At 50.9% G+C, this 19,109-nt stretch overlaps 1 protein-coding gene across 1 annotated transcript in view; it reads right to left on the reverse strand.

The window, feature by feature from the left end:
• Window positions 1-19,109, reverse strand: part of heatr6 (HEAT repeat containing 6) — a 92,666-nt gene that overhangs the window by 42,236 nt on the left and 31,321 nt on the right. The window contains exons 10-15 of the mRNA XM_045717488.2: window positions 16,524-16,730; window positions 16,143-16,242; window positions 15,212-15,561; window positions 9,585-9,707; window positions 9,419-9,505; window positions 3,648-3,782 (exon numbers count right to left, since the gene is read on the reverse strand). Coding sequence (XP_045573444.2) covers window positions 3,648-3,782; window positions 9,419-9,505; window positions 9,585-9,707; window positions 15,212-15,561; window positions 16,143-16,242; window positions 16,524-16,730 — 1,002 coding nt within the window. The remainder of the gene's footprint in view (window positions 1-3,647; window positions 3,783-9,418; window positions 9,506-9,584; window positions 9,708-15,211; window positions 15,562-16,142; window positions 16,243-16,523; window positions 16,731-19,109) is intronic.

Consider the following 19,109-nt stretch of genomic DNA (forward strand, 5'->3'; position numbering starts at 1 on the left):
CTAGTGGTTAGAGTGGAGGGGGGGTAGGTAGCCTAGTGGTTAGAGTGGAGGGGGGGTAGGTAGCCTAGTGGTTAGAGTGTAGGGGGGGTAGGTAGCCTAGTGGTTAGAGTGTAGGGGGGGGTAGGTAGCCTAGTGGTTAGAGTGGAGGGGGGGTAGGTAGCCTAGTGGTTAGAGTGTAGGGGGGGGTAGGTAGCCTAGTGGTTAGAGTGGAGGGATGGCAGGTAGCCTAGTGGTTAGAGTGGAGGGGGGGTAGGTAGCCTAGTGGTTAGAGTGGAGGGGGGGTAGGTAGCCTAGTGGTTAGAGTGTAGGGGGGGTAGGTAGCCTAGTCGTTAGAGTGGAGGGGGGATAGGTAGCCTAGTGGTTAGAGTGTAGAGGGGGCAGGTAGCCTAGTGGTTAGACTGGAGGGGGGGGGGGGGGGGGGGGGGGCAGGTAACCTAGTCGTTAGAGTGGAGGGGGGGTAGGTAGCCTAGTGGTTAGAGTGTAGGGGGGGGGGGGGGGGGGGGGCAGGTAACCTAGTGGTTCGAGTGGAGGGGGGGCAGGTAGCCTAGTCGTTACAGTGTAGGGGGGGTAGGTAGCCCAGTGGTTAGAGTGTAGGGGGGGGTAGGTAGCCTAGTCGTCGTTAGAGTGGAGGGGGGGTAGGTAGCCTAGTGGTTAGAGTGTAGGGGGGGGGGGGGCAGGTAGCCTAGTCGTTAGAGTGGAGGGGGGGTAGGTAGCCTAGTGGTTAGAGTGTAGAGGGGGTAGGTAGCCTAGTCGTTAGAGTGTAGGGGGGGGGGGGCAGGTAACCTAGTGGTTAGAGTGTAGGGGCGGCAGGTAGCCTAGTGGTTAGAGTGGAGGGATGGCAGGTAGTCTAGTGGTTAGAGTGTAAGGGGGGGGGGGGGTAGGTAGCCCAGTGGTTAGAGTGTAGGGGGGGGTAGGTAGCCCAGTGGTTAGAGTGTAGGGGGGGGTAGGTAGCCTAGTCGTCGTTAGAGTGGAGGGGGGGTAGGTAGCCTAGTGGTTAGAGTGTAGGGGGGGGGGGGGGCAGGTAGCCTAGTCGTTAGAGTGGAGGGGGGGTAGGTAGCCTAGTGGTTAGAGTGTAGAGGGGGTAGGTAGCCTAGTGGTTAGAGTGTAAGGGGGGGGGGGGTAGGTAGCCTAGTGGTTAGAGTGGAGGGGGGGTAGGTAGCCTAGTGGTTAGAGTGGAGGGATGGCAGGTAGCCTAGTGGTTAGAGTGGAGGGATGGCAGGTAGCCTAGTGGTTAGAGTGGAGGGATGGCAGGTAGCCTAGTGGTTAGAGTGTAAGGGGGGGGGGGGGGGGTAGGTAGCCTAGTGGTTAGAGTGGAGGGGGGGTAGGTAGCCTAGTGGTTAGAGTGGAGGGATGGCAGGTAGCCTAGTGGTTAGAGTGTAGGGGGGGGGCAGGTAACCTAGTGGTTAGAGTGGAGGGATGGCAGGTAGCCTAGTGGTTAGAGTGGAGGGGGGGTAGGTAGCCTAGTGGTTAGAGTAGGGGGGGTAGGTAGCCTAGTGGTTAGAGTGTAGGGGGGGGGGGGGGGCAGGTAACCTAGTGGTTAGAGTGGAGGGGGGGTAGGTAGCCTAGTGGTTAGAGTGGAGGGGGGGTAGGTAGCCTAGTGGTTAGAGTGTAGGGGGGGGGGGGGGGGCAGGTAACCTAGTGGTTAGAGTGTAGGGGCGGCAGGTAGCCTAGTGGTTAGAGTGGAGGGGGGGTAGGTAGCCTAGTGGTTAGAGTGGAGGGGGGGGTAGGTAGCCTAGTGGTTAGAGTGTAGGGGGGGGGGGGGGGGCAGGTAACCTAGTGGTTAGAGTGGAGGGGGGGTAGGTAGCCTAGTGGTTAGAGTGGAGGGGGGGTAGGTAGCCTAGTGGTTAGAGTGTAGGGGGGGTAGGTAGCCTAGTGGTTAGAGTGGAGGGGGGGTAGGTAGCCTAGTGGTTAGAGTGTAGGGGGGGGTAGGTAGCCTAGTGGTTAGAGTGGAGGGGGGGTAGGTAGCCTAGTGGTTAGAGTGTAGGGGGGGCAGGTAGCCTAGTGGTTAGAGTGGAGGGGGGGTAGGTAGCCTAGTGGTTAGAGTGTAGGGGGGGGTAGGTAGCCTAGTCGTTAGAGTGGAGGGGGGATAGGTAGCCTAGTGGTTAGAGTGTAGAGGGGGCAGGTAGCCTAGTGGTTAGACTGGAGGGGGGGGGGGGGGGGGGGGCAGGTAACCTAGTCGTTAGAGTGGAGGGGGGGTAGGTAGCCTAGTGGTTAGAGTGTAGGGGGGGGGGGGGGGGCAGGTAACCTAGTGGTTCGAGTGGAGGGGGGGCAGGTAGCCTAGTCGTTACAGTGTAGGGGGGGTAGGTAGCCCAGTGGTTAGAGTGTAGGGGGGGGTAGGTAGCCTAGTCGTTAGAGTGGAGGGGGGGTAGGTAGCCTAGTGGTTAGAGTGTAGGGGGGGGGGGGCAGGTAGCCTAGTCGTTAGAGTGGAGGGGGGGTAGGTAGCCTAGTGGTTAGAGTGTAGAGGGGGTAGGTAGCCTAGTCGTTAGAGTGTAGGGGGGGGGGGCAGGTAACCTAGTGGTTAGATTGTAGAGGGGGCAGGTAGTCTAGTGGTTAGAGTGTAGAGGGGGTAGGTAGCCTAGTCGTTAGAGTGTGGGGGGGGGGGGGGGGGGGGGCAGGTAACCTAGTGGTTAGAGTGGAGGGGGGGCAGGTAGCCTAGTGGTTAGAGTGTAGAGGGGGTAGGTAGCCTAGTCGTTAGAGTGTGGGGGGGGGGGGGGGGGGGGGGGGGCAGGTAGTCTAGTGGTTAGAGTGGAGGGGGGGCAGGTAGCCTAGTGGTTAGAGTGGAGGGGGGGTAGGTAGCCTAGTGGTTAGAGTGTAGCGGAGGCAGGTAGTCTAGTGGTTAGAGTGTAGCGGGGGGCAGGTAGCCTAGTGGTTAGAGTGGAGGGGGGTAGGTAGTCTAGTGGTTAGAGTGTAGGGGGGGGGCAGGTAGCCTAGTGGTTAGAGTGGAGGGGGGGGGGGGGGGGGGCAGGTAGCCTAGTGGTTAGAGTGGAGGGGGGCAGGAAGTCTAGCTGTGTGAAGGCAGGATAGAGGATACCTACAGGTAGCTGTGTGAAGGCAGGATAGAGGATACCTACAGGGAGCTGTGTGAAGGCAGGATAGAGGATACCTACAGGGAGCTGTGTGAAGGCAGGATAGAGGATACCTACAGGTAGCTGTGTGAAGGCAGGATAGAGGATACCTACAGGGAGCTGTGTGAAGGCAGGATAGAGGATACCTACAGGTAGCTGTGTGAAGGCAGGATAGAGGATACCTACAGGTAGCTGTGTGAAGGCAGGATAGAGAATACCTACAGGTAGCTGTGTGAAGGCAGGATAGAGGATACCTACAGGTAGCTGTGTGAAGGCAGGATAGAGGATACCTACAGGTAGCTGTGTGAAGGCAGGATAGAGGATACCTACAGGTAGCTGTGTGAAGGCAGGATAGAGGATACCTACAGGTAGCTGTGTGAAGGCAGGATAGAGGATACCTACAGGGAGCTGTGTGAAGGCAGCATAGAGGATACCTACAGGTAGCTGTGTGAAGGCAGGATAGAGGATACCTACAGGGAGCTGTGTGAAGGCAGGATAGAGGATACCTACAGGTAGCTGTGTGAAGGCAGGATAGAGGATACCTACAGGTAGCTGTGTGAAGGCAGGATAGAGGATACCTACAGGTAGCTGTGTGAAGGCCTGCGGCAGGATAGAGGACAGGGTGTCACAGGCGCTGGTCTGTAGAGTCGGATGCTGATGACTCTGAAGGGCTCCGTTCAACGGACCACTCAATACATCCACCCAGAACTGGACCACCTGCAACAGACAGACAGACAGACAGACAGACAGACAGACAGACAGACAGACAGACAGACAGACAGACAGACAGACAGACAGACGTCCACATACTTTTGGTCATGCATGTTATGGTAAAGTAGTGTGTAATAATAACATTCACATTTTAGTCATTGAGCAGACGCTCTTATCCAGAGCGACTTACAGTAGTGAATGCATACATTTCTTTCCATACTGGTCCCCCGTGGGAATCGAAACCACAACCCTGGCGTTGCAAACACCATGCTCTACCAACTGAGCCACACGGGACCGATGTATTATTATAATGTATTATTCTATTGTATGTGATTGTATGTGGGTTCTGACCTGTTCACCGGACGTGCTACCTTGTCCCAGACCCGCTGTTTTCTACTCTCTAGAGACAGCAGGAGCGGTAGAGATACTCTGAATGATCGGCTATGAAAAGCCAACTAACATTGACTCCTGAGGTGCTGACCTGTTGCACCCTCGACAACCACTGTGATTATTATTATTTGACAATGCTGGTCATTTATGAACATTTGAACATCTTGGCCATGTTCTGTTATAATCTCCACCCGGCACAGCCAGAAGAGGACTGGCCACCCCTCATAGCCTGGTTCCTCTCTAGGTTTCTTCCTAGGTTCTGGCCTTTCTAGGGAGTTTTTCCTAGCCACCTGCATTGCTTGCTGTTTGGGGTTTTAGGCTGGGTTTCTGTACAGCACTTTGAGATATCAGCTGATGTAAGAAGGGCTATATAAATAAATTTGATTTGATAGGCAGCAGCTACTCTTCCTGGGGTTTATTATGGATCCCCATTAGTTCCTGCCAAGGCAGCAGCTACTCTTCCTGGGGTTTATTATGGATCCCCATTAGTTCCTGCCAAGGCAGCAGCTACTCTTCCTGGGGTTTATTATGGATCCCCATTAGTTCCTGCCAAGGCAGCAGCTACTCTTCCTGGGGTTTATTATGGATCCCCATTAGTTCCTGCCAAGGCAGCAGCTACTCTTCCTGGGGTTTATTATGGATCCCCATTAGATCCTGCCAAGGCAGCAGCTACTCTTCCTGGGGTTTATTATGGATCCCCATTAGTTTCTGCCAAGGCAGCAGCTACTCTTCCTGGGGTTTATTATGGATCCCCATTAGTTCCTGCCAAGGCAGCAGCTACTCTTCCTGGGGTTTATTATGGATCTCCATTAGTTCCTGCCAAGGCAGCAGCTACTCTTCCTGGGGTTTATTAAGGATCCCCATTAGTTCCTGCCAAGGCAGCAGCTACTCTTCCTGGGGTTTATTATGGATCCCCATTAGTTCCTGCCAAAGCAGCAGCTACTCTTCCTGGGGTATATTATGGATCCCCATTAGTTCCTGCCAAGGCAGCAGCTACTCTTCCTGGGGTTTATTATGGATCCCCATTAGTTCCTGCCAAGGCAGCAGCTACTCTTCCTGGGGTTTATTATGGATCCCCATTAGTTCCTGCCAAGGCAGCAGCTACTCTTCCTGGGGTTTATTATGGATCCCCATTAGTTCCTGCCAAGGCAGCAGCTACTCTTCCTGGGGTTTATTATGGATCCCCATTAGTTCCTGCCAAGGCAGCAGCTACTCTTCCTGGGGTTTATTATGGATCCCCATTAGTTCCTGCCAAGGCAGCAGCTACTCTTCCTGGGGTTTATTATGGATCCCCATTAGTTCCTGTGAAGGCAGCAGCTACTCTTCCTGGGGTTTATTATGGATCCCCATTAGTTCCTGCCAAGGCAGCAGCTACTCTTCCTGGGGTTTATTATGGATCCCCATTAGTTATAATAGTCTACCGACACCTGGTAAACAGGTGTCATAATGACATGTTAAATAGTCCTACCTACACCTGGTAGACAGGTGACTCCATAATAACATGTTAAATAGTCCTACCGTCATAATGACATGTTAAATAGTCTACCTACACCTGGTAAACAGGTGACTCCATAATGACATGTTAAATAGTCCTACCGTCATAATGACATGTTAAATAGTCTACCTACACCTGGTAAACAGGTGACTCCATAATGACATGTTAAATAGTCCTACCTACACCTGGTAAACAGGTGACTCCATAATGACATGTTTAATAGCCCTACCTACACCTGGTAAACAGGTGACTCCATAATGACATGTTAAATAGTCCTACCTACACCTGGTAAACAGGTGACTCCATAATAACATGTTAAATAGTCCTACCTACACCTGGTAAACAGGTGTCATAATGACATGTTAAATAGTCCTACCTACACCTGGTAAACAGGTGTCATAATGACATGTTAAATAGTCCTACCTACACCTGGTAAACAGGTGACTCCATAATGACATGTTAAATAGTCCTACCTACACCTGGTAAACAGGTGACTCCATAATGACATGTTAAATAGTCCTACCTACACCTGGTAAACAGGTGACTCCATAATGACATGTTAAATAGTCCTACCTACACCTGGTAAACAGGTGACTCCATAATAACATGTTAAATAGCCCTACCTACACCTGGTAAACAGGTGACTCCATAATGACATGTTAAATAGTCCTACCTACACCTGGTAAACAGGTGTCATAATGACATGTTAAATAGTCCTACCTACACCTGGTAAACAGGTGTCATAATGACATGTTAAATAGTCCTACCTACACCTGGTAAACAGGTGTCATAATGACATGTTAAATAGTCCTACCTACACCTGGTAAACAGGTGACTCCATAATAACATGTTAAATAGTCCTACCTACACCTGGTAAACAGGTGTCATAATGACATGTTAAATAGTCCTACCTACACCTGGTAAACAGGTGTCATAATGACATGTTAAATAGTCCTACCTACACCTGGTAAACAGGTGACTCCATAATGACATGTTAAATAGTCCTACCTACACCTGGTAAACAGGTGACTCCATAATGACATGTTAAATAGTCCTACCTACACCTGGTAAACAGGTGACTCCATAATGACATGTTAAATAGTCCTACCTACACCTGGTAAACAGGTGACTCCATAATAACATGTTAAATAGCCCTACCTACACCTGGTAAACAGGTGACTCCATAATGACATGTTAAATAGTCCTACCTACACCTGGTAAACAGGTGTCATAATGACATGTTAAATAGTCCTACCTACACCTGGTAAACAGGTGTCATAATGACATGTTAAATAGTCCTACCTACACCTGGTAAACAGGTGTCATAATGACATGTTAAATAGTCCTACCTACACCTGGTAAACAGGTGACTCTATAATGACATGTTAAATAGCCTACCTACACCTGCTAAACAGGTGTCATAATGACATGTTAAATAGTCCTACCTACACCTGGTAAACAGGTGACTCCATAATGACATGTTAAATAGTCCTACCGACACCTGGTAAACAGGTGACTCCATAATGACATGTTAAATAGTCCTACCTACACCTGGTAAACAGGTGACTCCATAATGACATGTTAAATAGTCCTACCTACACCTGGTAAACAGGTGACTCCATAATAACATGTTAAATAGTCCTACCTACACCTGGTAAACAGGTGTCATAATGACATGTTAAATAGTCCTACCTACACCTGGTAAACAGGTGTCATAATGACATGTTAAATAGTCCTACCTACACCTGGTAAACAGGTGTCATAATGACATGTTAAATAGTCCTACCTACACCTGGTAAACAGGTGACTCCATAATGACATGTTAAATAGTCCTACCTACACCTGGTAAACAGGTGACTCCATAATGACATGTTAAATAGTCCTACCTACACCTGGTAAACAGGTGACTCCATAATGACATGTTAAATAGTCCTACCTACACCTGGTAAACAGGTGTCATAATGACATGTTAAATAGTCCTACCTACACCTGGTAAACAGGTGTCATAATGACATGTTAAATAGTCCTACCTACACCTGGTAAACAGGTGTCATAATGACATGTTAAATAGTCCTACCTACACCTGGTAAACAGGTGACTCCATAATAACATGTTAAATAGTCCTACCTACACCTGGTAAACAGGTGTCATAATGACATGTTAAATAGTCCTACCTACACCTGGTAAACAGGTGTCATAATGACATGTTAAATAGTCCTACCTACACCTGGTAAACAGGTGACTCCATAATGACATGTTAAATAGTCCTACCTACACCTGGTAAACAGGTGACTCCATAATGACATGTTAAATAGTCCTACCTACACCTGGTAAACAGGTGACTCCATAATGACATGTTAAATAGTCCTACCTACACCTGGTAAACAGGTGACTCCATAATAACATGTTAAATAGCCCTACCTACACCTGGTAAACAGGTGACTCCATAATGACATGTTAAATAGTCCTACCTACACCTGGTAAACAGGTGTCATAATGACATGTTAAATAGTCCTACCTACACCTGGTAAACAGGTGTCATAATGACATGTTAAATAGTCCTACCTACACCTGGTAAACAGGTGACTCTATAATGACATGTTAAATAGCCTACCTACACCTGCTAAACAGGTGTCATAATGACATGTTAAATAGTCCTACCTACACCTGGTAAACAGGTGACTCCATAATGACATGTTAAATAGTCCTACCGACACCTGGTAAACAGGTGACTCCATAATGACATGTTAAATAGTCCTACCTACACCTGGTAAACAGGTGACTCCATAATGACATGTTAAATAGTCCTACCTACACCTGGTAAACAGGTGACTCCATAATAACATGTTAAATAGTCCTACCTACACCTGGTAAACAGGTGTCATAATGACATGTTAAATAGTCCTACCTACACCTGGTAAACAGGTGTCATAATGACATGTTAAATAGTCCTACCTACACCTGGTAAACAGGTGTCATAATGACATGTTAAATAGTCCTACCTACACCTGGTAAACAGGTGACTCCATAATGACATGTTAAATAGTCCTACCTACACCTGGTAAACAGGTGACTCCATAATGACATGTTAAATAGTCCTACCTACACCTGGTAAACAGGTGACTCCATAATGACATGTTAAATAGTCCTACCTACACCTGGTAAACAGGTGACTCCATAATGACATGTTAAATAGCCCTACCTACACCTGGTAAACAGTTGCCATGACGCGACATTGTTTTCAAATTAGCCCAATTTTGCGGGACTCAAGAAAACCACAGACATGGCAACCCTGCCCTCTGTGTTCTGTTAGACAGGTAACTCTTTATCCACATCATAGCAGGGGGTGTTAAAGCCATAACACATGTTTTTCCAGCAGCAGACTATGATCAATAATGTCAAAAGCTGCACTGAAGTCTAACAAGACAGCCCCCACAATCATTTTATCATAAATTTGCTCTCAGCCAATCATTTGTGTAAGTGCTGTGCTTGTTGAATGTCCTTCCCTATAAGCGTGCTGAAAGTCTGTTGTCAATTTGTTTACTGTGAAATAGCATTGTATCTGTTCAAACACCATTTTTTCCAAAAGTTTACTAAGGGTTGGTAACAGGCTGATTGGTCGGCTATTTGAGCCAGTAAAGGTGGCTTTACTATCCTTGGGTAGAGGAATGACTTATGCTTCCCTCCAAGCCTGAGAGAACAGACAGACAGGTGCGGCAGACAGACAGGTGTGGCAGAGGGCCAGACAGACGTGTACCTGCGAGATGGGGACCCTGCAGCTCTCTGACTGGCTGCTCTCTGGTCTGTACTGTTGGATGATACCTGTCCCCAACTCCTCTAGCAACTACGGAGAGAGATGGTATGTTTGTCCCGTTATTCCACATCAACATGTTAAACAAACTGCACATTGATTTGTGTTTCACCTTGGCTCCGTGTAGTTGAATGGAGGGGTCTGTCTCTCGGAGGCAGCGGGCGCTCACCTGCCCCAGCTCACAGAGACATACCTGGCACAGAGGGAAGTAACCACGCACCAGGTGGGCCAGCACCTACCCACACACACACACACACACACACACACACACACACACACGCACACACGCAGGTTTCCATTAGCCGGTAAATGCATGCTTTCAGCCATTCAAAAAAAATGAAAAGCCAATAAAATAAAATTGTTCGAAGAAATAATACAAAATAATGCTTTTTATTTAGTGGTTGTTAATATTCTTCACAGATAATAAATACATCATCAAGCTGCTGGAACATTACTGCCAGTTTCTATTCTAACCACAGCCCCGACTGCCAGTTTCTATTCTAACCACAGCCCCGACTGCCAGTTTCTATTCTAACCACAGCCCCGACTGCCAGTTTCTATTCTAACCACAGCCCCGACTGCCAGTTTCTATTCTAACCACAGCCCCGACTGCCTGTTTCTATTCTAACCACAGCCCCGACTGCCAGTTTCGATTCTAACCACAGCCCCGACTGCCAGTTTCTATTCTAACCACAGCCCCGACTGCCTGTTTCTATTCTAACCACAGCCCCGACTGCCTGTTTCTATTCTAACCACAGCCCCGACTGCCTGTTTCTATTCTAACCACAGCCCCGACTGCCAGTTTCTATTCTAACCACAGCCCCGACTGCCAGTTTCTATTCTAACCACAGCCCCGACTGCCAGTTTCTATTCTAACCACAGCCCCGACTGCCAGTTTCTATTCTAACCACAGCCCCGACTGCCAGTTTCTATTCTAACCACAGCCCCGTCTGCCAGTTTCTATTCTAACCACAGCCCCGACTGCCTGTTTCTATTCTAACCACAGCCCCGACTGCCAGTTTCTATTCTAACCACAGCCCCGACTGCCAGTTTCTATTCTAACCACAGCCCCGACTGCCAGTTTCTATTCTAACCACAGCCCCGACTGCCAGTTTCTATTCTAACCACAGCCCCGACTGCCTGTTTCTATTCTAACCACAGCCCCGACTGCCAGTTTCTATTCTAACCACAGCCCCGACTGCCAGTTTCTATTCTAACCACAGCCCCGACTGCCAGTTTCTATTCTAACCACAGCCCCGACTGCCAGTTTCTATTCTAACCACAGCCCCGACTGCCAGTTTCTATTCTAACCACAGCCCCGACTGCCAGTTTCTATTCTAACCACAGCCCCGACTGCCAGTTTCTATTCTAACCACAGCCCCGACTGCCAGTTTCTATTCTAACCACAGCCCCGACTGCCAGTTTCTATTCTAACCACAGCCCCGACTGCCAGTTTCTATTCTAACCACAGCCCCGACTGCCAGTTTCTATTCTAACCACAGCCCCGACTGCCAGTTTCTATTCTAACCACAGCCCCGACTGCCAGTTTCTATTCTAACCACAGCCCCGACTGCCAGTTTCTATTCTAACCACAGCCCCGACTGCCAGTTTCTATTCTAACCACAGCCCCGACTGCCAGTTTCTATTCTAACCACAGCCCCGACTGCCAGTTTCTATTCTAACCACAGCCCCGACTGCCAGTTTCTATTCTAACCACAGCCCCGACTGCCAGTTTCTATTCTAACCACAGCCCCGACTGCCAGTTTCTATTCTAACCACAGCCCCGACTGCCAGTTTCTATTCTAACCACAGCCCCGACTGCCAGTTTCTATTCTAACCACAGCCCCGACTGCCAGTTTCTATTCTAACCACAGCCCCGACTGCCAGTTTCTATTCTAACCACAGCCCCGACTGCCAGTTTCTATTCTAACCACAGCCCCGACTGCCAGTTTCTATTCTAACCACAGCCCCGACTGCCAGTTTCTATTCTAACCACAGCCCCGACTGCCAGTTTCTATTCTAACCACAGCCCCGACTGCCAGTTTCTATTCTAACCACAGCCCCGACTGCCAGTTTCTATTCTAACCACAGCCCCGACTGCCAGTTTCTATTCTAACCACAGCCCCGACTGCCAGTTTCTATTCTAACCACAGCCCCGACTGCCAGTTTCTATTCTAACCACAGCCCCGACTGCCAGTTTCTATTCTAACCACAGCCCCGACTGCCAGTTTCTATTCTAACCACAGCCCCGACTGCCAGTTTCTATTCTAACCACAGCCCCGACTGCCAGTTTCTATTCTAACCACAGCCCCGACTGCCAGTTTCTATTCTAACCACAGCCCCGACTGCCAGTTTCTATTCTAACCACAGCCCCGACTGCCAGTTTCTATTCTAACCACAGCCCCGACTGCCAGTTTCTATTCTAACCACAGCCCCGACTGCCAGTTTCTATTCTAACCACAGCCCCGACTGCCAGTTTCTATTCTAACCACAGCCCCGACTGCCAGTTTCTATTCTAACCACAGCCCCGACTGCCAGTTTCTATTCTAACCACAGCCCCGACTGCCAGTTTCTATTCTAACCACAGCCCCGACTGCCAGTTTCTATTCTAACCACAGCCCCGACTGCCAGTTTCTATTCTAACCACAGCCCCGACTGCCAGTTTCTATTCTAACCACAGCCCCGACTGCCAGTTTCTATTCTAACCACAGCCCCGACTGCCAGTTTCTATTCTAACCACAGCCCCGACTGCCAGTTTCTATTCTAACCACAGCCCCGACTGCCAGTTTCTATTCTAACCACAGCCCCGACTGCCAGTTTCTATTCTAACCACAGCCCCGACTGCCAGTTTCTATTCTAACCACAGCCCCGACTGCCAGTTTCTATTCTAACCACAGCCCCGACTGCCAGTTTCTATTCTAACCACAGCCCCGACTGCCAGTTTCTATTCTAACCACAGCCCCGACTGCCAGTTTCTATTCTAACCACAGCCCCGACTGCCAGTTTCTATTCTAACCACAGCCCCGACTGCCAGTTTCTATTCTAACCACAGCCCCGACTGCCAGTTTCTATTCTAACCACAGCCCCGACTGCCAGTTTCTATTCTAACCACAGCCCCGACTGCCAGTTTCTATTCTAACCACAGCCCCGACTGCCAGTTTCTATTCTAACCACAGCCCCGACTGCCAGTTTCTATTCTAACCACAGCCCCGACTGCCAGTTTCTATTCTAACCACAGCCCCGACTGCCAGTTTCTATTCTAACCACAGCCCCGACTGCCAGTTTCTATTCTAACCACAGCCCCGACTGCCAGTTTCTATTCTAACCACAGCCCCGACTGTCTGTTTCTATTCTAACCACAGCCCCGACTGCCAGTTTCTATTCTAACCACAGCCCCGACTGCCAGTTTCTATTCTAACCACAGCCCCGACTGCCAGTTTCTATTCTAACCACAGCCCCGACTGCCAGTTTCTATTCTAACCACAGCCCCGACTGCCAGTTTCTATTCTAACCACAGCCCCGACTGCCTGTTTCTATTCTAACCACAGCCCCGACTGCCAGTTTCTATTCTAACCACAGCCCCGACTGCCTGTTTCTATTCTAACCACAGCCCCGACTGGGTTAGATTGTGTTGTTTATCCCCAATGTGCCCTCCCAGAACAGAGTGAAGACGGCCTCAAGATCCCTCCTTCTTGAGGAGGAAGTAGCGAGGCTGATATGCTCCAAGCAGTTGGGACAGTTTTTACTTCCCAACAGAAGCAGCTCACTTTGAGCAGGCCAAAGTCAGCAGTTAAGTTAAGAAGCAAATGATAGTGTTTGTCAGGCCCAGTCCTAGCAGTTCTGCTGCCGCTCTAGGCCAGATCAACATATGTCGACCCGTGTCATGTATAGTATGACATTTTGGAATAGATTGATAGACTACAGTAGTGTAATGATGTGTATCATGCGTAACTGGTGTATTTCAGTAACTACAGCAGACAACACATACAGTCAGTAATTCAGTTAGTAAATTCTGGGGGATGACCAGTTATTTATTAAATTGACTTATACTGGAAGGTACTTTTTGTAGCAGGTTAGGAGATCATTTTAGCTAACCCCTTTCATAACCTGAGCCAAATTATCCTACCTGGCTATAATTTTATTTAACTAGGCAAGTCGATTCCGGCGATAGCCCACTCTACTGTAAGGCCCTTACTGTTGAGTTAGAGGAGCAGTCCTTAGCTCAGGGGTAAGGCAGAGTGGCATCTATCAGATCCACAGGGATTAGGGGCAAGAAAAAACGCAACTGCCATTGAGTAGACAGGGACTAGTTGAGTCGTTAATCCTGCAGGGGTGGTATTTTAGCTTTGACGCTAGCTAGCTACAAACCACTGACGCTAGCTAGCTAGCTACAAACCAACCACCTACTGACGCTAGCCAGCTAGCTATAAACTACCCACCTACTGACGCTAGCCAGCTAGCTATAAACTACCCACCGACTGACGCTAGCCAGCTAGCTATAAACTACCCACCGACTGACGCTAGCCAGCTAGCTATAAACTACCCACCGACTGACGCTAGCCAGCTAGCTATAAACTACCCACCGACTGACGCTAGCCAGCTAGCTATAAACTACCCACCGACTGACGCTAGCCAGCTAGCTACAAACTACCCACCGACTGACGCTAGCCAGCTAGCTACAAACTACCCACCGACTGACGCTAGCCAGCTAGCTACAAACTACCCACCGACTGACGCTAGCCAGCTAGCTACAAACTAACCACCTACTGACGCTAGCCAGCTAGCTACAAACTAACCACCTACTGACGCTAGCCAGCTAGCTACAAACTAACCACCTACTGACGCTAGCCAGCTAGCTACAAACTAACCCCCTACTGACGCTAGCCAGCTAGCTACAAACTAACCCCCTACTGACGCTAGCCAGCTAGCTACAAACTAACCCCCTACTGACGCTAGCCAGCTAGCTACAAACTAACCCCCTTTCTGACGCTAGCCAGCTAGCTACAAACTAACCCCCTTTCTGACGCTAGCCAGCTAGCTACAAACTAACCCCCTTTCTGACGCTAGCCAGCTAGCTACAAACTAACCCCCTTTCTGACGCTAGCCAGCTAGCTACAAACTAACCCCCTTTCTGACGCTAGCCAGCTAGCTACAAACTAACCCCCTACTGACGCTAGCCAGCTAGCTACAAACTAACCCCCTACTGACGCTAGCCAGCTAGCAACAAACTAACCCCCTACTGACGCTAGCCAGCTAGCTACAAACTAACCCCCTACTGACGCTAGCCAGCTAGCTACAAACTAACCCCCTACTGACGCTAGCCAGCTAGCTACAAACTAACCACCTACTGACGCTAGCCAGCTAGCTACAAACTAACCACCTACTGACGCTAGCCAGCTAGCTACAAACTAACCACCTACTGACGCTAGCCAGCTAGCTACAAACTAACCACCTACTGACGCTAGCCAGCTAGCTACAAACTAACCACCTACTGACGCTAGCCAGCTAGCTACAAACTAACCACCTACTGACGCTAGCCAGCTAGCTACAAACTAACCATCTACTGACGCTAGCTAGCTAGCTACAAACTAACCACCTACTGACGCTAGCTAGCTAGCTACAAACTAACCACCTACTGACGCTAGCTAGCTAGCTACAAACTAACCACCTACTGACGCTAGCTAGCTAGCTACAAACTAACCACCTACTGACGCTAGCTAGGTGAAGTGTCTTTCTGACCTGTAAGGCCTCCAGGCGGACTGGGGACGGCTCCAGAGCTGCAGCCCCTCCTCCTCCCGGACCCTCGCTGTCTGATTGGTCGTCCCTGGGTTGAGTGACAAGCGACACACACAGCTGCAGCAGCCAGGGCACGCCCGGCTCCTCCTCTCCTGGAGTACGTGAGCCCCGAGGACTGTGGTATTTGTGTGAGGGTGGAGTGTGAGGCGAGGAAAAGCCCTCCTCTTTCTGCCTCCAGCTCTGCACCGTCTCCTGCGAGGTGTGTGTGAGGAGTAGCTGTATCTCAGAAAGAGGGGCTTGGGTCGACACCAACGCTCCATACAGCGTCAGAACAGACACCCGCACGTTCACGTCTAGGAAGGAACACAAAGTCTGTAAGAACACAGACGGGTGCAGGAGGTAGGTGTGTGTGTGTGTGTTTGTACCTCTGTGTCGGAGGTAGGTGTGTGTGTGGTGTGTGGTAGGTGTGTGGTAGGTGTGTGTGTGTGTGTGTGTGTCTCTGTGTCGGAGGTAGGTGTGTGTGTGTGTGTGTGTGTGTGTGTGTGTGTACCTCTGTGTCGGAGGTAGGTGTGTGTGTGTGTGTGTGTGTGTACCTCTGTGTCGGAGGTAGGTGTGTGTGTGTGTGTGTGTGTGTGTGTGTGTGTGTGTGTGTGTGTGTGTACCTCTGTGTCGGAGGTAGGTGTGTGTGTGTGTGTGTGTGTGTGTACCTCTGTGTCGGAGGTAGGTGTGTGTGTGTGTGTGTGTGTACCTCTGTGTCGGAGGTAGGTGTGTGTGTGTTTGTACCTCTGTGTCGGAGGTAGGTGTGTGTGTGTGTACCTCTGTGTCGGAGGTAGGTGTGTGTGTGTGTACCTCTGTGTCGGAGGTAGGTGTGTGTGTGTGTGTGTGTGTGTGTGTGTGTGTGTGTGTGTGTGTGTGTGTGTGTGTGTGTGTGTACCTCTGTGTCGGAGATAGGGTCGTATCTGTCTCCACAGCGGGCTGAGCAGGCCGGGTCTCAGCCTGTTATACGGAGCATTACACACCAGGTGAGCCAGGCACTGAAACACACACAGGTCAACAGGTCACAGAGGATCAGTGTGGAGTCATGTGTGAGAATCACCTTGACGACCTGAGTCAGTGAGTCCCCTTGACGATCTGAGTCAGTGAGTGTGAGTCCCCTTGACGATCTGAGTCAGTGAGTGTGAGTCACCTTGCGACGAGTCGTGAGTCCCCGACGCTGAGTCGGGCCCTTGACGATCTGAGTCAGTGAGTCCCCTTGACGATCTGAGTCAGTGAGTGTGAGTCCCCTTGACGATCTGAGTCAGTGAGTGTGAGTCACCTTGACGATCTGAGTGAGCGTGTGAGCAGAGGCCTCGGCCAGCAGAGCGAGGGAGAGCGAGCGGTGCAGCTCGCGGACGGCGGTGGCGAGGGAGAAGGAGAACGGGATGTACGAGGTTCTGGCTGGAGCCAAGTCTTCAGCCACGCCCAGGAACTGACGGGAACCATCCAGCAATGCAGACACCACCTGGAGTGCACACGCACGCACCTGGAGGGAGAGAGACCAGCATTACACACACCTGGAGGGAGAGAGACCAGCGTTACACACACACACACCTGGAGGGAGAGAGACCAGCATTACACACACACCTGGAGGGAGAGAGACCAGCGTTACACACACCTGGAGGGAGAGAGAGCAGCGTTACACACACACACACCTGGAGGGAGAGAGACCAGCATTACACACACACCTGGAGGGAGAGACCAGCGTTACACACACACACACCTGGAGGGGGAGAGACCAGCGTTAAACACACACCTGGAGGGAGAGAGACCAGCGTTACACACACACCTGGAGGGAGAGAGACCAGCGTTACACACACACACACCTGGAGGGGGAGAGACCAGCGTTACACACACACACACCTGGAGGGAGAGAGACCGGCATTACACACACACCTGGAGGGAGAGAGACCAGCGTTACACACACACACCTGGAGGGGGAGAGACCAGCGTTACACACACACACGTGGAGGGGGAGAGACCAGCGTTACACACACACACACCTGGAGGGAGAGAGACCAGCGTTACACACACACACCTGGAGGGAGAGAGACCAGCGTTACACACACACACCTGGAGGGAGAGAGACCGGCGTTACACACACACACACCTGGAGGGGGAGAGACCAGCGTTACACACACACACACCTGGAGGGAGAGAGACCAGCGTTACACACACACACCTGGAGGGAGAGAGACCAGCGTTACACACACACACACCTGGAGGGAGAGAGACCGGCATTACACACACACCTGGAGGGAGAGAGACCAGCGTTACACACACACACACCTGGAGGGAGAGAGACCAGCGTTACACACACACACACCTGGAGGGAGAGAGACCAGCGTTACACACACACACACCTGGAGGGAGAGAGACCAGCGTTACACACACACCTGGAGGGAGAGAGACCAGCGTTACACACACACACCTGGAGGGAGAGAGACCAGCGTTACACACACACACACCTGGAGGGAGAGAGACCAGCGTTACACACACACACACCTGGAGGGGGAGAGACCAGCGTTACACACACACACCTGGAGGGAGAGAGACCAGCATTACACACACACCTGGAGGGAGAGAGACCAGCGTCACACACACACCTGGAGGGGGAGAGACCAGCGTTACACACACACACACACCTGGAGGGAGAGAGACCAGCGTCACACACACACCTGGAGGGGGAGAGACCAGCGTTACACACACACACACCTGGAGGGAGAGAGACCAGCGTTACACACACACACACCTGGAGGGAGAGAGACCAGCGTTACACACACACACCTGGAGGGAGAGAGACCGGCATTACACACACACCTGGAGGGAGAGAGACCGGCATTACACACACACCTGGAGGGAGAGAGACCAGCGTTAAACACACACACCTGGAGGGGGAGAGACCAGCGTTACACACACACACACCTGGAGGGGGAGAGACCAGCGTTACACACACACACACCTGGAGGGAGAGAGACCAGCGTTACACACACACACCTGGAGGGAGAGAGACCGGCGTTACACACACACCTGGAGGGAGAGAGACCAGCGTTACACACACACACACCTGGAGGGGGAGAGACCAGCGTTACACACACACACACACACACCTGGAGGGAGAGAGACCAGCGTTACACACACACACACACACCTGGAGGGAGAGAGACCGGCATTACACACACACACACCTGGAGGGAGAGAGACCAGCGTTACACACACACCTGGAGGGGGAGAGACCAGCGTTACACACACACACACCTGGAGGGGGAGAGACCAGCGTTACACACACACACACCTGGAGGGAGAGAGACCAGCGTTACACACACACACCTGGAGGGAGAGAGACCTGCGTTACACACACACACACCTGGAGGGAGAGAGACCAGCGTTACACACACACACCTGGAGGGAGAGAGACCAGCGTCACACACACACCTGGAGGGGGAGAGACCAGCGTTACACACACACACACCTGGAGGGAGAGAGACCAGCGTTACACACACACACACCTGGAGGGAGAGAGACCAGCGTTACACACACACACCTGGAGGGAGAGAGACCGGCATTACACACACACACACCTGGAGGGAGAGAGACCAGCGTTACACACACACACACCTGGAGGGAGAGAGACCAGCGTTACACACACACACCTGGAGGGAGAGAGACCAGCGTTACACACACACACACCTGGAGGGAGAGAGACCAGCGTTACACACACACACACCTGGAGGGAGAGAGACCAGCGTTACACACACACACCTGGAGGGAGAGAGACCGGCATTACACACACACACACCTGGAGGGAGAGAGACCAGCGTTACACACACACACACCTGGAGGGAGAGAGACCAGCGTTACACAC

The sequence above is a fragment of the Salmo salar genome, chromosome 04 (assembly GCF_965601325.2).
Source record: "Salmo salar chromosome 04, fSalSal1, whole genome shotgun sequence".
In the NCBI taxonomy this organism is placed as follows: Eukaryota; Metazoa; Chordata; class Actinopteri; order Salmoniformes; family Salmonidae; genus Salmo; species Salmo salar.